Source organism: Nicotiana tabacum, chromosome 13 (genome assembly GCF_000715075.1).
Source record: "Nicotiana tabacum cultivar K326 chromosome 13, ASM71507v2, whole genome shotgun sequence".
Lineage (NCBI taxonomy): Eukaryota > Viridiplantae > Streptophyta > Magnoliopsida > Solanales > Solanaceae > Nicotiana > Nicotiana tabacum.
The window spans coordinates 97,523,730-97,544,419 of NC_134092.1; the positions used below are offsets into that span (position 1 = coordinate 97,523,730).

General features: G+C 37.1%; 2 protein-coding genes across 2 annotated transcripts; both read right to left on the minus strand.

Moving 5' to 3' along the window:
- Nucleotides 1-359: 359 nt before the first annotated feature.
- Nucleotides 360-1,648, minus strand: LOC107815766 (uncharacterized). The gene is made up of 2 exons (XM_016641400.2): nt 1,399-1,648; nt 360-499 (listed from the first exon to the last, which is right to left on the minus strand). The coding sequence occupies exons 1-2, from the start codon at nt 1,646-1,648 to the stop codon at nt 360-362; spliced, it is 390 nt and encodes a 129-aa protein (XP_016496886.2).
- A 12,181-nt stretch (nt 1,649-13,829) lies between these two features.
- LOC107815776 (GDSL esterase/lipase At5g33370-like) lies at nt 13,830-19,036 on the minus strand. Its single transcript, XM_016641409.2, has 5 exons — nt 18,722-19,036; nt 17,438-17,565; nt 16,182-16,424; nt 14,649-14,901; nt 13,830-14,288 (listed from the first exon to the last, which is right to left on the minus strand). The coding sequence occupies exons 1-5, from the start codon at nt 18,972-18,974 to the stop codon at nt 14,056-14,058; spliced, it is 1,110 nt and encodes a 369-aa protein (XP_016496895.1). The 5' UTR covers nt 18,975-19,036; the 3' UTR covers nt 13,830-14,055.
- Between the last annotated feature and the right edge of the window lie 1,654 nt (nt 19,037-20,690).

Sequence of the window (20,690 nt, forward strand, 5' to 3'; positions counted from 1 at the left end):
TTCCCAATATATTTCTCAAACATTTTGTTTACGAGCCGTTGATAAGTGGCTCTAACGTTCTTTAGCCCGAAAGGCATCACATTATAACAATATGTGCCAAAGTTTATTATGAACGAAGTTTTTTCCTTATCCTGCGAGTTCATCTTGATTTGATTGTACCCGGAGTAAGCATCGAGGAAACTCATTAACTCGTGCATGTCTATCACGTCGATTATTTGATCAATGTTTGGCAATGTGAACGAGTCTTTGGAGAACCCCTTATTTAGGTCCTTATAGTCTACGCACATACGAAATTTATTATTTTTCTTTGGAACTACTACTACGTTAGCTATCCAGTCAGGATACTTTACCTTTTGGATTTAACCGATATCAATCAAATGAGTTACCTCTTCTTTGACTAATTTGTTTCTGATCTCGGCAATAGGATGTTTTTTCTGTCTTATCGGAGGGGTGTTGGGATCCAAGCTTAGTTTGTGCATGGCCACTTCTGGCAGGATACCTGTCATATCCACATGCGACCATGCAAAACAGTCAACATTAAATTTAAGAAACTTGATAAATACAGACTCGAGCTCGTGGTTTAGCCCTGTCCCCAAGTGTAACTTCCTCTCCAAGAACTTTTCGAACAACGCGACTTGCTCAAGTTCTTTCGCTATGGATTTTGTTGCGTCTATTTCTTCTAGTACCTGGAAATATCTTGGTAACTGATAGGATTCTAATGACTCCTCTCCCTGGTTGACTTCGTTCGGCTCGGGAGTAGGCGCCGATTCCTGTAATTATTGTACTAAATGTTCCTTCCCTTTGCTACTGGAAACTGATTGCGCTCATATCCCTTGTTGTCGGTTGGTCACCTCTTATGTGTTTAATTCCCTCAGGAGTTAAGAAAATTCAGCAATTGATGATATGTTGATGGCACAACCTTCATCTCATGCAATCACGTCCTCCCTAGGATAATATTATAGCCCATATCGCCGTCCACTACCTCAAAAATGGTCGTCTTCATAACCCCCTCGGCATTCGTGGGCAGCAGTTCCTCAGGTTGTCACGCTTGATAGGTTGAACCCAACGAGGGGTTTTGTGGCCGGAATGATACTTCCGGTGAGCTTGGCGTTCTCTAACACTATCCAGTGGATTATATTGGCCGAACTTTCTGGGTCTACCAAAACACGTTTAATTTTAAAATCTAAGACATTTAAAGAGATTACCAATGCATCGTTGTGCGTAAGAAGTAGTCCATTTGCATCTTCCTCCATGAAAGTAATGTCGTCCTCAGTGACTTCTCAGAGTCTCTTACTGTGGGTCACTGACACCTTTATATTTTTACCGTAGAAAATGTCACACCAATAATCTCGTTCCCCCAAAAAATCATGTTGATTGTCAAACGTGAGGGATCTTTACCTGCTTTTGAAGGTTCCGCGTTATCACGATTGCGGCCGTAATTCTTTTTAGCCTGATCAGTCAAGAATTCACTAAGATGGTAGTTTTTCAGCAATGTCCACACCTCCTCGCGCAAATACCGGCAATCCCATGTCCGATGGCCATTGGTTCCATGATAGTCACACCACAAATTAGGATCCCTTTGACTGGGATCAGATCTCATTGGTTTTGGGAACCGTACTTTCTTAATGTTCCTCATAGCCGACACCATCTCCTCTACGTTGATGTTGAAGTTATATTCGGAAAGCTTGGGTTAGGAGGAATCTCGGGAACCTGATAACTTCTTGTCCTACAGTTATCTGTTATTCCGGCCGTGATCAACTCTCTTAACGGTTGAGAATTTATCCGCCGACCGGAAACCTCTACCGCATCCTTCAGTCCATTCATAGGGCAAAAACCGACCCCTTGAAGACCGTCGATCTGTGCCAAAATCATCCTTTGATCTCTCCTTATTCTTTTCCCGGTCCCGACCCTTGGTTGATGTCGGGAAACCGAGCTGATCATCCTCAATTCTTATCTTTGACTCGTATTGATTGTGAACATCCGCCCATGTTGTTGTCTGGAACTCGAGCAGACTTTCTTTAAATTTTGAGAAGCGTCGGAACTTCTCAGATTTAATCCTTTAGTGAGTGCTTCAGCTACCCATTCGCCCGGTATGACCGGTAAAAGTATCCTTTCTTTATGGAATCTGGTCACGAACTCCTGCAGGAATTCATACTCTCCTTGTGAATCCTAAATATGTCTGCCTTTCGAGCCTGCACCTTTCTAGCCCTGGCATGGGCCTTGATAAAAGAATCTGCGAGCATCTTGAAAGAATCTATTGAGTGCTCAGGCAAGAGCGAATACCCAAACTTCTTTAGTAAGACTAACTCAATCTCGTGCGTAGCTAAATCGTTTCCCTTTACCGCCATTGTATAGGAGGTGATGTGCTCCTAAGGATCCGAAGTTCCATCATACTTCGGCACGTCTGGCATTTTGAACCATTTCGGGATCAACTCTATTGTCGAGCTTGGTTTGAACGGCAATTGGGTGTACTTCTTCGAGTCCGGTCCTTTCAATTCTGGTGGTGCACCCGGAATCTGATCCATTCAGGCATTTATTTCCCGCATACACCGCATGAGTTCGGTTTTAAAGTGATCATTCTTATTATTGTTAACAGATCCTCTACCGTGCCCCCCGGCCCTGTCAAAACCGACTTCGGCCCCCGGGGTGTTATTATCGAATCTCTGCATTGTTTGATTTGCGGGAGCACCGGGAGGAACTGGACCTTGTTCATTCACGTTGTTGGAAACACCCGACAACGCCTACCTCAGTTCCGTCATGACCTGATCTTGTCGCGAGAGGTGGACCATAATGGCCTTTTGTTGCTCCCTCAGGATCCTTACTGTTTCAGTGACGTGTTCGTCTTCAGCATCATTAGGAGTTGCCTCTAGAACATGTCATGGATATTTCCCGCCATGAACCGGCGTGGCCTCATCCACCTCATTGCGGCTTTCACTGTTCGAATCTTCATGCTGAGGCTGATTTCCTTGGGCCTCTATATTGTGTGCGATGTTGACATCGTTATTTGCCATTTTCTATGATATTTGTTAAGAACAGAGAATCAAACAGGTTAGTAGATGCAAGGATCAACTCAATTACACAACTGTCTAAGCCCCACAGTGGGTGCCAATCTGTTTACCCGTAAAATGGTACAGTTAAATTTGTATGTGGTTTATAGACAAGTGAATTAATTTGACCCCAAAATGATAAATAAATTAAACAAGAATGTAAGACTTAGCGTTGAAATCGAGATAAGACAATGGAAATCTTGATTCTGGAGGCAGTAGTAACAATATTAATAAGCAAGAAGATGAAATATTATTGACATTTTGAACAAAGTATAGTATCAGCTTGTCAGAAAATTCATGTCCTTTACAATGGTTGTTGAGCCTCTATTTCTAATTGCATCAAGGGAACAAGGTCCTAAGATCAAGTCCTTCTTAAATTACAATTATGAGAGCCATTGAAGAATATATATATAAGTAGGCTTTGAATTCCATATTCTCTGTAGCAGACTATATACTTATATTCTCCATTAAATGCTACCGGGTGACTAACATTTATTTCACCTTCATGGACTCCATTCCCTTCAGGAACAAACTAGATCATTGCCTTCGGACCTGGTTGCCTTCTGTCTTCGGCTCCACGTGTCGTTGTATCATGCGAGCATTTAATATGAACATATTTTACCCTATACTAATACAGTTGGTTAAATTATTAAAGAATAAAACCGTGCATGAACATCAAAGATCTTGAACACAAACTTATTACTCCCTCCGTTTTAATTTAGATGACACTTTTCGCTTATCGAGAGTCAATTTGATTAAACTTTGATGCTAAATTGGATTAGTATAACTTAGTATTTCAAAACTAAAATTTAGATATTTCAAAACTAAACGAAAAGTACTATAAGTTGTAATTTTTCTCATGTCAATATGATAAAAAAAACTATTTTAAAATATTGGTCATACTTTACATAATTTGACTCTCGATAAGCGAAATGTGTCATCTAGATTGAAACGGAAGGAGTACAAATTTTACCATCCAAGTTCAGCTTTTCACGTGACGACATTTTTCAATTGGTTAAACCGTAAGAGGTGAGTTACAAGATAGCTGGACTAATGACAAGACATGTTTAATGCCCTTTTAAGGGTTGTCTGGTATAATGGTGGGATATCCCATGAAGTAACTAATCCCACTATTTTAGTATAAAAGTTATCTCGATATTAGCTAATACCTCAAATCAAACATGGGATAAAGTTAATCCCAAACTTTATCCCGGGATTATTATCCTTATCCCATATACCAAATGACCCCTTAGTGCTTGAAATTAACTATTTAAAAGATACTGACAACATTTTCTCCGGGATACTTAATAAATAAGAAAATATATGGCTCATAGACAATTTTCAAAAAAAGAAAAAGAAGAGAAAAGAAATTAAAGGTCCACGCCAAAGCAGTAGGGGTACTGTTAGCAATACAGGTAGTTATATTTTCTGATAATTATAGTAACTTTTATCTAGTGAAAAAAGAACCTTACCAAGTGAAAAATCCTGGTTCTGAACTCTTCCTTGAAGTCAAACATACTGAATGAAGCAATAAAATGTTATACAGCCAACACATGACAACTGGAGCTTTAAGAAATCTTCTACTTCATACTTTTAGCTTTAGCCTTATCAACTGCAGCCTAAGAAAGAAATGAACACATTAACAACCAATAGAATTAAGTTTCCCTTCATAAAATATTAAAATTTGGTTTTTTATTAAAATTTTTTGTTAACAATTTTCTAGATTTTATAGGTTATTGTATTCAATAGGCTCGGTTGCTTTAACTTTTGCCCATCATTAAGTGATGCAGAATCAAGTCTGAGAATAGAAGAAAGCTGATTGTGGTTGGACTCAAGTTGTTGGAGGAGTACCTAGCTGTTACTTAAGGAGTTAAAAAGAAGTTCTGTTAAGTTATAGTTTAGTCCTCAATAGTTTTTAGTAGAAGTTTATGTATTTACGCATTTGGTAGGTTAATATCCTGGGATGTCACCATCTAGCTCCTGGTCGGATTTGTCTTATAGTCTTGTATTGAATCCTTATTCATTTTGCTCTTTGGGATTATTTAGCTAGGGTTTGGAGGGTATAAATTGTAACTATTCTCCTTTTCATTGTTTTTATTAATCAAAAATATCTCTTAACCAAGTTAGTTTACTTAGATTCTTCTCTGCTCTTTACCATTTTATATATTTTTGCTCGATTCATGCTGCAACATTTGGTATCAGAGCACTTTCTTGAACTATGTGGATGAATTTATGGTAAATATGGACGAGATTAAATCTATGTTCGACAGGATGACTATTGAAATTGCAAAACATTTGCGGTTCAACAGACTTATCTTGAAAACTAACATGAGAAAGCTTTTGCTAAACTAAAGGAATCTATTGAAGCTGTGAAGAAGTACAAAGTAAGGAAGAGTGTTGAAGAAGCAGATGGTATTGGGGAGATCTACACTCTTTTCTAGTAACTCAGCTACTTGGGTACCTAACAACCAATGAGGGTTTAGAGTTCCGCAACATACTCCAACTGGTTACCACTTGGGGTTAGTCCCTTTGCCTCAATCTCATTTTCCTTTGGGTGTTGCTTCACCTCATGTTCAAACCTCTGCAGGTCTTGTTCAGGGCCAAACTTCAACCTGTAATCAGGGAGGTGGGGATACTGTTGGGATAAGCCAACAACTTGTAGCCACTTCTCCAAGAGGAACTACCATGGCAAGGATGACTAAGCTAGAATTCCCTCATTTCATTAGTACCAACTTCAGGGCTTGGTTATGCAAGGTAGAACAATTCTTCTTTCTTGATGAAATAGAATACTCTAGAGGGTTAATGTAGCTTCAATATATTTTGACAATATAGATATGGAATGGCATCTTGCTTATCTGAGAAGTTATAACGACCTGACCGATCATTTTGAGCAATTACACTTTGTTCATTCGTTTGAGGTCACGAATATCTTCATATAGTGTATCGCGACTTGCGTGTATTGTTGGTTTTGATTTTTGAGTAGTTCGGGATTGATTTGGATGAGTGATTCTCATTTTAGAAGCTTAAAGATGGAAGAATTGGCCAAGTTTGACTTTTTACGTATTTGATCTTGGATTGGAGTTTTGATGGTTCCTTTAGGTTCGTACGGTGATTTTGGACTTGGGCATATGCTCGAAATTGAATTCGGAGATCCTTAGGTTGATTTGAATTGTTATGCTGAAAGTTGCCAATTTAAGTTTAGAATTTTCCTAAGTTTGACCATGGTTTGACTTTATGGCTATCGGGTTCAAATTTTAGTTTTGGGACTTGAAATAGGTCCGTTTTATCATTTGTGACTTATCTGTAAAATTTGGTGTTATTTTGAATTAGGTTGATAGGAATCAGACGTGTGATTGTGTTTTTAGAAGTTCTTGTAGTTCATTGTGATTTTCATGTGTTTTGGTGTCCGATTGGTTATTTCGGAAGTTATATTGATATTTTTATCGCACAAGTGGGTTCGTATGATATTTATGTACTTGTGTGGATATTTGGTTTTGAGCCTCAGGGCTCGGGTGAGTTTCGGACACGTTTTGGAGTATTTGAAAGAATTCAGTTTTGCTGGTTTTTGGTCTGGTGCTTCAGGTCTCGCAAATATTTTTTTATTGTGTCCTTTTCACTGTTCTTGAGCCGAGGGTCTATCGGAAACAGCCTCTCTTCCTTCATAAGGTAGGGGTAAGGTCTGCATACACATTACCCTCCCCATACCCCACGTGTGGGATTGCACTAGGTTTGTAGTTGTTCTTGCTTCAGGTCTCGCAAATGCGAGATTTGGTTCGCATTTTCGAACTTATAGATCGTTTTTGCGATGGGAGCTGGAGGCTGGGCAGGCCGCTTTTGCGACCTTTTTCTCACATTTGCGGTGTCTGTCAGGTTCGCTTTTGTGAATATTTTGCCGCTTGTGCGATCATTTGTTTGCATTTGCGGGTGTCACGACCCAAAATCCGCTAAAGGTCGTGATGGCGCCTAACACCACCGTCAGGCAAGCCAACGGTGATCTATCAACTTACTTACTCATTTTAGAAATTTTAAAATTATAATTTTCATTAATTAAACAGTATGAAATAGAATTTACAAGGTGAATGATAATACTTACACAAACTACAATGATGAACAACTTGTAGGAACCCCCAAAACCCGATGTCACAAGTGCATGAGCATCAACTAAGAAATATAATAAAATACAACATCTGTCTGGAATACAAATTAGAAAATAGAAAATAAATAACTTTGATGAAGACTCTGTAGGTTGCTGATTGAAACAAGAAATGCAGCTCACGGCGGTAAAGTCCCCGTAATGCCTCTGCGCCCAAAAGACCACCAGACATATATGTACCTGCATAATAAGTGCAGCAAGTGTAGCATGAGTTCATAAATCAACGCGTACCTAGTAAGTATCTAGCCTAACCCCATAAAAGTGGTGACGAGGGGTCGACATCAGCACTTACTAGTGGTCCAATAAGATGGACCTCACCTAATAGGTCGTCACAGTTCAAATCAGGAAAACTCACAGATATACTGGTTTCTTATCAATTATTACGCACGATTTCATAAGAGTATTTTATAGAAATGCCGAGGCGTACGGCCCGATCTATGATAGTATTGCAAAACCATAGATACAACTATTTTTATTGCCGAGGCGAACGACCCTCTCCCATGAGAGCGTGATACATAATCTTACCTCGGCGAACGGACCGATCCCCACATGAATCATAAATGTATCTATTATACTGCCGAGGCGAATGGCCCGATCCCATTATAATAAGAAGCTTTGATGGGTCCTTGACCCCACTCACGAATATATGTGTGAGTTATAAATTTTAAAGGGAAACCTTTTGATGAGAACACATAACGCGGGAGAAATTCCTAAGAGGAGTATAATTATTTCGCGGCTAATCATGAAGCCCATCGAATCTCTACAATAGGAAGTCTACACTCTACACAAGTCTAGTATCAAGTCGCAACGTAAAATAAGGGAATTTAATAGGCAAGAGACAACTCAAATAACACAGTTATAGCATGGCGGGAACCTAAGTCTACTAGGATATAACATGAATCTAGATACGTACAGACTCTTGTCACATCGTGCGTACGTATCCCCGCAACAAGTAGCACATATCAAATACATCACCTAGGGGTAGTTTCCCCCTCACAGAGTTAGACAGGAGACTTACCTCGCTTAGAAGTTCCATAATCGGCTCCAACGCCACTCAAACACCTCAACCCGATGCATGTCTCTTCAAAACTAGTCAAACAACATGCAAACCAATCAAAATATACTCTAATACGTATAATTTAACAATTTATACCCTCGGGCCCACACGTCCGGATTCCAAAATTTTTTGAAGATAAACATTACCCATAATATTACGAACTCAAATATATAATTTGTTCCTAATTCCATGACCAATTTTGTGGTAAAAATCCAAAAATACCAATTTTTAGGTTTTCTACCAAAACCCCCACAATTTCTACTAATTTCCATGTTTAAATCCTTATAGAATCCAAGTATTTAACTCACAATAGGTAAGAATAACTTACCTTGCCATAGATAATGAAAACCTCCACTTGAAGCTTTCCAAAAATCGCCCAAACCAAGCGAGAATGAAAGAAAATGGGCCAAATCCTGTCCTTAAAAGAACAAACTGTCCAACGACCTTTCGCATCTGCGGTCCATTAGCCACTTATGCGGCTCCGTAGATGTGATGCTCCTCCTCTCTTATTCAACTTCCCTTGCTTCTACGGACAAAAAGTTTGCTTTTGCGGACTCGCTTCTGCGGCAACACTATCACTTCTACGAAGCAACCCTCCCTCACACTTTCCGCTTCTGCGATCGATCCGCCGCAGGTGCGACTTCGCTTCTGCTGTCCACATGCCTGCTTTAGCGACCCCTGCCTCAGTCATCCCTGGCCGCTTCTATGAAGCCCATCTCGCTTCTGCGAGGTCGCTTCTGCAACCAGGCTTCTGCAGAAGCGATCGCACCAGCAGTAGAAATTCTCTAGCTTTTCCTTAAGTCCAAAAATTGATCCGTTAACCATCCAGAAACCACTCGAGGCCCTCGGGACCTTTACCAAATATACCAACACATCCCAAAATACAATACGAAATTAGTCAAAGCCTTAAACCGCGTCAAACAATATCAAAATTATGAATCACGCCTCGAATCAAACTTATAAATTTTCAAATTTACAAACTCTATATCTTGTGCCGAAACATAACAAATCAATCCGGAATGACTTCAAATTTCACAAACGAGTCATAAATGACATAACTAAGCTATTCCAAGGCTTGGAACTCCAAACTGACATCGATAACATCAAAACCCACTTCAAACCAAACTTATGAAATTCTTAAACCTTTAAAATGCCAACCTTCCATAATAAGCGCCGAAATGCTCCCCTGTGATCCGATACTCAACCCGAACATACGTCCAAGTCTGAAATCATCGTACGAACATATTGGAACCTTCAAACCCCAATTCTGAGGTCTTTACTCAAAAGTCAAACCTTAGTAAATTTTCCAACTTAAAGCTTTCAAAGTTAGAATTTGCTTTCCAAATCAACTCTGAACTTCCCGAAACAGCTGAATGATGTGCTAGAGCTCAAAACGACCGATCGTGTCATTACAGTGGGGTTCGCACTTGCGAACACCAGGTCACAAATATGACATCTGCATCTTTTTTATAGCTGAGTATTTCAGGACTTAGCTTCATTTTTTCACTTTCGATCCCTAGACTCAGTAAGAGGCGATTTTGTGGAGAGATTTTCATACCAAACTATTGGGTAACTGATTTTGATTAATTTCCAATTATACTAAATGATTATATACGAGAGTTAACATCAAATTCATGAGAATCTAAGAGAAAGTTTTGGAAAGTTTTTCTATGATTTGAAAAATTAAAAATTGAGATTTGAGAGTCGAATTGGATTCAGATATATGGACTCGTGGGGTTATGGGTAGTGGAGCCCTTGGACTCGAATTTTGACTGCACAAGCTCGGGGTTGACTTTTGGGGAATTGTATATAGATCATAGCTATATTAATTGAAATTGGTTTCTCTTGCATTGTTTGATATTATTAAGTCATTTTTGGCTAGATTTGAGCCGAGCGGAGGTGAAGTTTTTAAGGAAAGGTATTTTTGAGTATCAATTTGACCTAATTGAGGTAAGTATCTTGTCTAACTTTGTGTGGGAGAAATAACCGTTAGAATTTGGGTTGATTGTACTATTTAAACTATGTGAAAGACGTGTACACGAGATGGCGAGTGTGTACACGGGCTTATATGTGGTATTTGACATGTTTATACTCTTAGGCTATGTATAAGCACTTGATTGAAGTTATTATTATTTGTTGTATTTTCGTTGTCAAGCTTAGTCTTACATTCTTTAATTGAAGTTGTTAATACATGCTCTAGTTTTCATTCTCAAGGTTACTCTTATATGCATTTATTTTTAGTTGTTGTTACATGTTATTCTCTCCATTGTTGAGTTATTGAAGTTGTAGTTGTAAAAGCTATTGACACATTGTGGCTGAAGTTGTTGATTATGGGGATATTTTTATTGTTGAGTTATTTCTGATTCATTTTGTTGTCATTTAGATTTTTTTACATATTATGGTGAGTCGTGGGCTATGTGTTGTGATAACATTGGTATTGTTGATTCTGGCAATGTTGTTGCATATGGGCACGTGTGGTACGAGTTGATTATTGTATTTTGATATTGATACACATGAGGTGGTATAAGGGTGAGTATTGAAATGCATGCAGTAAGATAAGGTGGGATTTATACGCGTATTGCTAGTAAGGGAATTAGTTGAAGCCACGAGGCTTGATAAGGGATCTAAAACGCGTGTAGCTATTTTGGAAAAAAAATGTTTTTAAAATAAATGCAAGGCTCACGCGGTGATATAAGGAAGATTGTGACAGGGTTGGTGCAGTAGCAGGCGTCTCAGGTACCTACCTTCCAACTGGAGCTACTGATGGCTCCCCTATAGCAGCTCGTGCGGGTACTCTAGCTGCACCACGTGGATGTCCTCGGCCTCTACCATGGCTCCGGCCTCTCGCGGCTCTAGTAGGGAGTGTGGGTGTCTATCCATTTGATTCAGTTGTACGTGTCCTCACCATATGTGAGAGAGTAGAAAGACAAAAATTTAGAATCCGAAGTCAAACATTTCGTACGATAAGAAATCAAGGAAGTAAAGCTTTTCCTAACAGTTTCATAGCCTCCCGAAGATAGGTACAGACGTCTCAATACCGATCTGCGATACTCTACTAAACCTGCTTGTGACTCATAACACCTGTGAATCTAGAGCTCTGATACAAACTTGTCACGGCCCCAATTTCCCTCTGTGGGATATCGTCACGACACCTAGTCTCTAAGACTAGGTAAGCCTAACAAGTATGCAGAATAACTAAAATATTAAGCTAAAACTCAAAACGTCAACAATTATAGTAACTAAAAACTATAACTCAAGTATAAACAACTCCCAAAAACCCAGTAGATATAAGTCACAAGCTCTAAAGAGAAATACCAAATATCCTTATACATCTGAGTCTAATGAGGATAAGGAAACAATATAATAAAGACATATGGGGATCCGAGGTCTGCGAATGCTGGAAAATGTACCTTGAAGTCTCCACGTACGTACTAGCTCACTGGTACCTGGTATGGTAGGAAGTACCTGGATCTGTACAAAAAGATGTGCAGAAGCGTACCGAAGAAAAGCAACAGTCCACCATACAGAAAGCCTCACATGTGCCAGGCAGACTTCGTCTCATACGACATCGGCCGATAAAAATGATGTAGCAGTTGTTGGTGGCGAAGGCAAGGTCAAAGAAGAAGGAGATGGAGATGATGGTGTTGTGGGTTGAGAAGCAGCTGCGACAAATGTAGTGCTAGTTATTGGTTGATCATCAATCAAAGACGGAAGAGACCCGGCACCCAGCCTTACGGTACCAGGAACGATGACTGGGACTCAAAAGCGAGAACTAGCATCATCCAACATGTCATATTCCTTCCAAAGCGTCGGGGCGTCATCCTCGGTTGGCGTAACTAGCTCAACAGATTGAGCATTCTGTTAAGTTGAAGAAGGTCGTCATCTTCTAAGTAGAGAAGCCCCCTCATCACTGGCTCCTCCATCGTCATCGATCACCACAGTATCTATGGCTGGCTCGGGCGCGACGCTCATCACTACAGTGTCCGCGGATGGCTCGGGCACAACGTTCTTCGACTTTTTATTTTTACCCTCGGCCACGGATGAACGTTGCCTTTTTGTTGCTTTTTCTCCGGTCGGAGACTCCAAGAAGAAGCACTTGCATCGGAAGCAGGCTTGGTGACACCTGTTCGGGTAAAAGCTCCTGCAGCAACCTCATCGCGTTAGCCAGATCAGCTAGAACATCCTCCTCGAGGACGGTAACAGAGCCCTGCGGAAGACCTGAATTCTGTAGAAAAGAAAGGTCACACAATATTTCTTATACGAGAAGTGAAGACCACATAAGTTCAACCTACCATGATTTTTGGCCTTCCACCAATATTTAAGGGCCAGTTCCTTCCACTTGCAAATCTCAGGCGTAGTGACATCCAGAATCTTCTAGACCCACTGGTCCAAGCCTTCAACCCTATGTGGTGTCCACCGAGTTGCTAAAATAGTGATAAAAGAAGGATCAACAATATCATAGGACAATTTTTAACTAGAAAGATAGACGATGTACTTACGAGTGCGGTTCCATAATTCAGGAGAGGATGGAATCGTGGCCGGGATGATGTCCCTGGTGGTGACCGCAACAAACCGCTCCATCCACCCACGATCGTTATCATCATCCATGCTAGTTAGCAAAGCATGGTGACCGCATTTGCTAAAGTTTATCATTCCCCCCACGGAAAATCTTGGGTGAATAAAGGTTCATTAGTCGAGCCAGGAATAGATCTTCTCCCATCTCCTGACATAGACGCCGAAGACAAGGAATAGTCCGCCACACAGAAGGGCTCACATGTGCCAGGCAGACTTGGTAACGAAGGGCGGACTATTGCTTGGCACATGTGCCACACGTGGAGCCGAAGACAAAAGGCAACCAGGTCCGAAGCCAACAATCTCGTTTGTTCCCGAAGGAAATGGTGTTCATGAAGGTTAAATAAATGTCTGCCACCCGATAGCATTTAATGGAGAATATTCTATAGCATTAAGTATATAGTCCGTTACAGAGAATATGGCATTCACTGCCTACCGTTACATATTCTTCAATGGCCCTCATAATTGTCATTTAAGAAGGGCTTGATCCTAAGACCTTGTTCCCTAGGTGCAATTATAAATAGAGGCTCAACAACCATTGTGAAGGACACGAATTTTCTGACAAGCTAATACTATACTTTGTTCAAAAACTCAATAATATTTCATCTTCTTGCTTATTAATATTGTTACTACTGCCTCCAGAAGGTCTGCTCCCGGAATCAAGATTTCAACTGTCTTATCTCGATTTCAACGCTAAGTCTTACATTCTTGTTTAATTTATTTATCATTTTGGGATCAAATTAATTCACTTGTCTATTAACCACGTACAAATTCAATTGTACCGTTTTACGGGTAAACACCAACTTTGTTTGGGTTGGGAGATAGTTTGAGATGAAAAATTTCATGGAACTAATTTTTATCCAAGAATTAGAATCAGAATTACAGTAAGGAAAATATGAAAATAAAAGCTTATGTCGGAGATATATTGGTTAAAAATGTCTATGGGTGAGGGGCACCTTCCAAAGAACAAATTAAGGCTTTAAATATGGAAAACTTGAGCAGAGATGGAAACTGAAATTCCATTAACAATGAAGACTTTATGAAGCTAAATCAAGAACCATTCCGCACATACATATATCAAAGCAACATCACTCTTCTATTTTTATGATACTTATAAATATAACAAAAAAGTAACGATCCAATACTAGTTTATGGCACCACATTCAACATGAAGCTAGACATAAATAATGATAAAAAGGAGAAATAATATAGACTATAGAGGATAATTAGGTCCTGGAGTCCAAAGCCATAATGCTGCTGAGGTTCATGGGATTCATGTAGGTGGAAGAACCAGTCAAAATCTGCTGCACAATGATCCTATTGGCCTTTTCAGAAGGATGGAATGGATCCCAAAATGCATATAAGTCCCTGTTTGGGCACAGATTTGATAATGGTGTGCATAGTCCTATCCCATTGTATGGTCCTTGTCCACAACATGCTATCTTTGATGTCACAAACCCTGCTCAAATCCAATACCCATTTGTTACATGCATGTCACTATTTTGAACTCATACGTATTGTGTAATAGATTCTTACTGGTACACTAGATCCTATGGGTTGTAGCAATTTTTATAGTTTAACTTTGTCTTAAAACATAGATAGGCACGTGAAGTTGGCACAAACTGTCAGTTAAAAACCTTAGATAAGCTGCAAAAGTATATCTCGTGCACACCCAAACCAACAAATCAAATTCATGATATACAGGCGCCGCATATGTATTAAATATCTTTTTGATTAAAGTTTTCGAGTTCTCAACATTTGTATATATAAGGAAATATAAATCACATAAAAATGGCCAATTGGTGTTTGTTGAGATTACCATAAGCCTGAGGATTAGAGACAAAATCCATGTGCATAGCATAGGTGTTAGCAGCAACAAAGACATCAGCAGCAAGTTGAGAATTGAGATCACTCAATAATTGAGTCAATTGAGGGTTGAACAAAGAGGCTGCACGCTGCAGTTCCACTGCACATTCGCCAGTTGGACTCCTCTGTGCCAATTCTGCAGGCACACACCCCATTGGTCCTGTTCCTGTCACTAACACTCTTCTTGCTCCCAACTCATACAGCTTCTGCAGTTTTTTTTTGGTTCTTTTAGTAAGTGGTAAAAAGGAAACATAAGAATCTCAAAGGAAGTCTTTCTTTTCGTAGCTTAAGGTTTTGACATACCCGTAAAAAAATTAGCTAATAACATTAATCATACCAATATTTAACTAAAGCATCCTTATCTTTTATGAGTAAGTAATAGTAACTATATACTCTCTCCCAATTTGTGTAATACTCTTTTCTTTTTATTATGTTAAAAAAATAATGATTTATGTAAGAATAATTGGGGACTAGCTTGGACCAAATATTATTTTTGGATTTAAGTGATAGATTAAAAGGACAAGACAGAATATTAATTATAAATTTAATTTTAAAACTTTTGTAGGTGGCTATGGTAAAATTAAAACGAGAGGGAACCTTTAATTGGTGACTAGCTTGGAAATCAAGTCTTATAATAGCAAGTCATAAGCTAATCACTATCTTGAAAATATTTCAAAGTATTGACTATTGTCAAGACAATTGCAATTCTAGGTTGTTGAGTATAATTATCCAATAAATATGCCATGATTTTAACATGTCGAAAGTTACTCATTGGGGACCTAACTGTTTGGTACATCTTTTTCTATCTAATAAATGCACATTTTCAGATAGGGGTCTTAATGATCATGTGAAATGTTAGTCTGTCTCACCAACCAAGCATTCATCACATTATGGCTTTACTACAACTTGTCATGATTTGCATGCATAAATGCATAGCCCCTTTCTTATATAGTAATGCTGCACAATCCACTTACCACCCTGCGAAACTTCATTATTCTACTATATATCTTCATCGTAATTTCACTAAAACACTACGCATAAAGTAATAACTTGATTAATTCAACAAAAGATTTCAGTTATATATACCGAATTTTAACATGTGATAGCAACTTATCATTTTATAATTATATTATCATTTAATGTTTATCATGTTATCAATTAATGTTAAAACAGAGGCAGATCTATGTGTAATGTTGAGGGATCACTGGACCCCGTAAACTTCAGTAAAAAATCTTATATAAGTATATGTGTATACTTTGAAAATGGTTAATTTAAATCACTTGACACCTGAACGCTAAAAGCCTTTAGGGGCATTGACTGAACAGAATATTGTGCCCCCGTCGTGTTAAAATCCTTGATCTGCCTCTGTAACTATATATAACTTAAATTCTTCTTCGTTAATAATACACGCAACCGATACCCCCACCCTAAAGAAACCAAAAAAGAAAAAATGTGGAAAGAGTGAGATGGGAAGGGCTTTCATTACCTGTAATATTTTTCTGTACTCAGAGATGAGATAACGAACATAATCTGGGAGGGCAAATTGGCGAGATCTTGCAGAGAAAGGGACCAAGTAATAGTTATTAACAAAGTCATTGCCACCAAGAGTTATGAGGACAAGAGCGCTATTCACTAGCTGCTGAGTTTGTTCTGCTCCTATTACTGCAGTTACCCTCCTTTGATATTGTTCAAAATACTCCAATTGTTTCCCAATTCGGATTATATTCAACTGAAAATACAATAAACTTATCAAAACAAGTCGAGAACGTATATATAATACTCCTTCCGTTTCAATTTACGTGAACATATTTCCTTTTTAGTCCGTGCCAAAAAGAATAACTCATTTCCTTATTTGGAAACAATTTACCTTTATGCAATGATTTATAACCACACAAAATATATGTGCCTCATTTTATATCACAAGTTCAAAAATCTTTTTTTTTTAAAACTCCGTGCCCTTCACATAAATTAAAACGTAGGAAGCAGCACATTTCGGTCTAAGTGAATTAAGAAATCTTGTGTTACTAGTATGAGTGTTTTCTTTTGCACATATTAAATGATGACATGGAACTTAAAGTACGTTTTTCTTTTATGACTAAAGAAATATACTATATAGTACTAGTTGACACGACAAAAATCTTTCTAGTGCTATGTGCATGATATCCAATAATTCAAGAATCCATTATTCAAGTTGTGACGAGAAACATGAATTAAATAACGATAAAGCTTGCATCTTGCAATAATGGTAATCTGGGGTTCCGAAGCTGGACGAAGCTCCTCTATCAAAGATAATTAAATTAATCTTCCAGAATTAGTTTTAGGTAAAAAAGGAATATGTATTTTTTTCCAACGCAATTTTGGAATTTTCGAAGGACGGCATGCCAATTTTAAAAGGAAAAAAAAAAAAAGGAAAGCAGAACTGTTGATATAAGACTGATGGGCCTTTAACACATTTGGTCTGTTCGTAAAAAATAATTACTGCTTCAAATCGAATATATATTAATGTATAAAATATGTATATTATATTTATAATATATATTAATATTCAAAAAATATATATTCACCGGCTATTTTCCCTGTTAGACGTTAGTACCTTAGTACGTAGGGCAGGAATGAAATGTGGCATAGGAAAAATTACATTCTAGCAAGAAATTACTTATAGTTCACTCCAAAAAAGAGTAAAATAATAACAATACAAGGACAAGAATGAAAAATGTGATGTTTAAATTTAAAGACACATACAAACTGGATGCCAGTGTCATTGAGAATTCCAACTCCAGCAGAAGCAAAATTTGCCCCAACAAGAAGCTTATCTCCTGTGAGCTCTGGAGACAAATATGGCAATGTTGGCTCCATACCCAATTGCTCACCTAAAAAAATAGTACATTATTAGCACATTATCTCTATAATAAATATTACGTAATTGATAATCCAACAAAAAAGTTAATTTTCTTGCGCACTAACAATGTAATACTGTTTAAACTTTTAAGTTTAACTGAATTCTTTATTTTGTCAGTATATAATTGAAACCCTATAAAGAATGATAACTAACATGTTATAATATGATAATTGTATTGCTAATATAAAAAATCTTCACATTACTAATGTGCATAACTAAAAAGTAGTTTAAGAAAATGAGTTATAATTCAAAAACCGAAAAAGTAAATGCAGAAAAAATCATACTTATTATATCAGGTATGTTGACCTATATCAACAAGTAACTCTTCTTACCAAACTTGATATGACATCCTAATAAAAAGAGTAATAACATGTGATAACCAACTAAACTGAAATGATAGTGTAAAACGTTTTTTTTACACTATGAGGTATAAATAACTTAAACTCTGGTAAGATGATAACTAACATATTATAGTTGATTAAATTGCATTGATAGTGTAAAAATATTTGCACCGCCAATGTACATTGTTTAAATCATAACTAGCATATTTATTTAAGGAAAATGGGTTAATAATAAATCAAAAACTAGAAAAATAAATGCAGAAAAAATCATACTTATTATATCAGGTATGTTGACCTATATCAACAAATAACTCTTCATACCAAACCTGATATGACATCCTAATAAATAGAGTAATAACTTGTGATAACCGACTAATCTGATATGATAGTGTAAAACTTTTTTTTTAACACTATGAGGTATATATAATTTAAACTCTGGTAAGATGATAACTAACATATTATAATTGATTAAATTGCATTGATAATGTAAAAATATTTGCACCGTCAATCTGTGGCGAAGCCACATGGTCATAAGGGTGGTCCCTTCGTCGAAAATTACACTGTGTACATAGGTAAAATATTGCGTTTTAGAGGTATATAACACATACTGAACACCCTTTATCGTGAAATTTTTTCACTGCTTTTAAATTTGAACACCCTTAAAAAATTCCTACCTTCGCCACTGCCGCCAATGTACACAATTTAAATCATAACTAGCATATTTCTTTCAGGAAATGAGTTAATAATTAATCTAAACTAGAAAATTAAATGCAGAAAAAATCATACTTATGATATCAGGAATATTGAGGCCATTAGAGAAGCGACCAGTGGGGCGATGAGAAGGGTAATCAATGCCATAAGGGGGAGAATCAGCCCTTGCACTTGTGATTAGGTAGTTATTATTACCATTATCGACTAGTGAATCACCAAAAACAAAGAAAGCTCGAGCTTCAACTTGAAGTGAAGAAGCAAAAAGTGAAAGCACTAAAATTATAGTACATGAAAATGAAGAGAATGAACAACTCATCATTTTAGTCATGAGTTTTGATAGAGGAGTAATTTTTTTGCCTAACAGAAAATTGCTGTGGTGAATACAAGTATTTCTTGGCCATTATATAGTAGTAATAAGGCAAGTTGAGGAGTGAAACCCTCAATAAATGTTTTCTTCTAACTACCATCAGTGTAAGAGAGTACACTATAGTAGATGGTGTTAATGAACATAAAGGACCACTGCTTGAAGCAAAGCTGCCTAATTGCAGCTATTCTCCATATTCTAAAAGTTTCTGTATTCCCGGTACGCTCCCCCCTTCCCCCCCCCCCCCCTTTTTTCTGAAGAACAAAAATCTATTTTTTATGAGTAAAGAGCCAAAAAAGTTGGGAGGGATCTCTAGAAGGATATTTTCTTGATAACCGTGGTGTCGGATCGAGGTTGCATGTACTTTGACTAATTTCACGAAATATTTACCTCATCAATACAAGTACCGAGTAACTCTAGCTATCAAAGCTCGGACATATGAGAAAAAATCATTTAATATTTGAATATGAGACCTTATGATTTTTAATCCACTTCATTAACCAGTAGGCCATACCCGAAATTTTTAGAAGAATATTAATGGAGCTTATTCTAATGATGTTGATTCATCTTTTAATAAATCTATTGCTAATATATCCAATTATTAGTTGATTCTTAACATTTTGCTTTCCCTTTGTGCTATTCAAGTAGCTTTAATTAGGAAGAAGTATTTGGGTACCGAAGTCAACTCCACATACTAGATTAGAATATGCTAATTTAATTAACATCGTCTTCTTTTTATTTTGGGTTATCACTTCCTTTAACTTCAGTTGATGGGTTGTTTGCTCAAGATTTAGTTTATAGGATAAGATAGAATAAAAAAATATTATCTTGCTTTATTACATAAACCTTTTAAATATTGCTTTTGATTCTTTTTTTTCTCCAAAAACCCTACCTTAGAATTTCTAAGAGACGTGGATATCACTAGTTAAGAAAATATTTCCTATGAGGAAATGACAGATTTAATTTCAACTTTTATTGTTCGAGGCAAAAAGGAATGAACCTGATTAATAGCTTATTTGGCCAAGATGTAGAAATCGGCTTTTTTTTAGAAGTGTTTTGTACTTTTGGAGAGAAACAGTTTGTGTTTGGCTAATCACTCTGAAAAACACTTTTGAGCAACAATTTGTGTTTGGCCAAACTTTCCAGAAAGTGTTTTTTAAGTATCAAATTACGAATTAGGACATGAATAGATTTACTTAGGGCCCGTTTGGACATAAAATTTGATGGAAGTTTTTTCCCAAAAAAATTGACTTTTTTCCGAAATCAGCGTTTGTTCATAAAATTTCCAATTTTCACTTGAAGATGCATTTTGGAAATTTTCGAAATTTGAAAAACTCCAAAAAGTTATTTTTCAAAATTTTCACTCACAAAACTTTAAAAACAACCCAAACTGAAATTTATGTCCAAACACAACTCTAAACATCAAATATTATTTTCACTTGAAAAACGTTTTCACCATTTTTTCGAATTTTACAATTCTTATGTCCAAACGCCTACTTAATAGTTAATATTATTAGTAAATAAATAATCTTAAAAATTTATTATTACAGGCAATAATTAAATCTTTTTATTTTATTTAAGTAAAATATAAAAATAAAATTTAAAAGTACTTAATTCTTTTAATATAAGTTAAATATATTAAAAATCATTCAACAAATATAAAAGCATTCACCCCTAAAG

Excerpts from the sequence above, each read along its gene's own strand:
- LOC107815766 (XM_016641400.2), bottom strand. The coding sequence starts at position 1,648 with ATGGTGTCGGCTATGAGGAACATTAAGAAAGTACGGTTCCCAAAACCA. Across the intron at positions 500-1,398 it reads CGCGGAACCTTCAAAAGCAG|GTATCCTGCCAGAAGTGGCC; the intron begins GTAAAGATCCCT and ends TGGATATGACAG.
- LOC107815776 (XM_016641409.2), bottom strand. The coding sequence starts at position 18,974 with ATGACTAAAATGATGAGTTGTTCATTCTCTTCATTTTCATGTACTATA. Across the intron at positions 17,566-18,721 it reads CAATATTCCTGATATCATAA|GTGAGCAATTGGGTATGGAG; the intron begins GTATGATTTTTT and ends CTATTTTTTTAG. Across the intron at positions 14,289-14,648 it reads CTCTAATCCTCAGGCTTATG|GGTTTGTGACATCAAAGATA; the intron begins GTAATCTCAACA and ends GGATTTGAGCAG.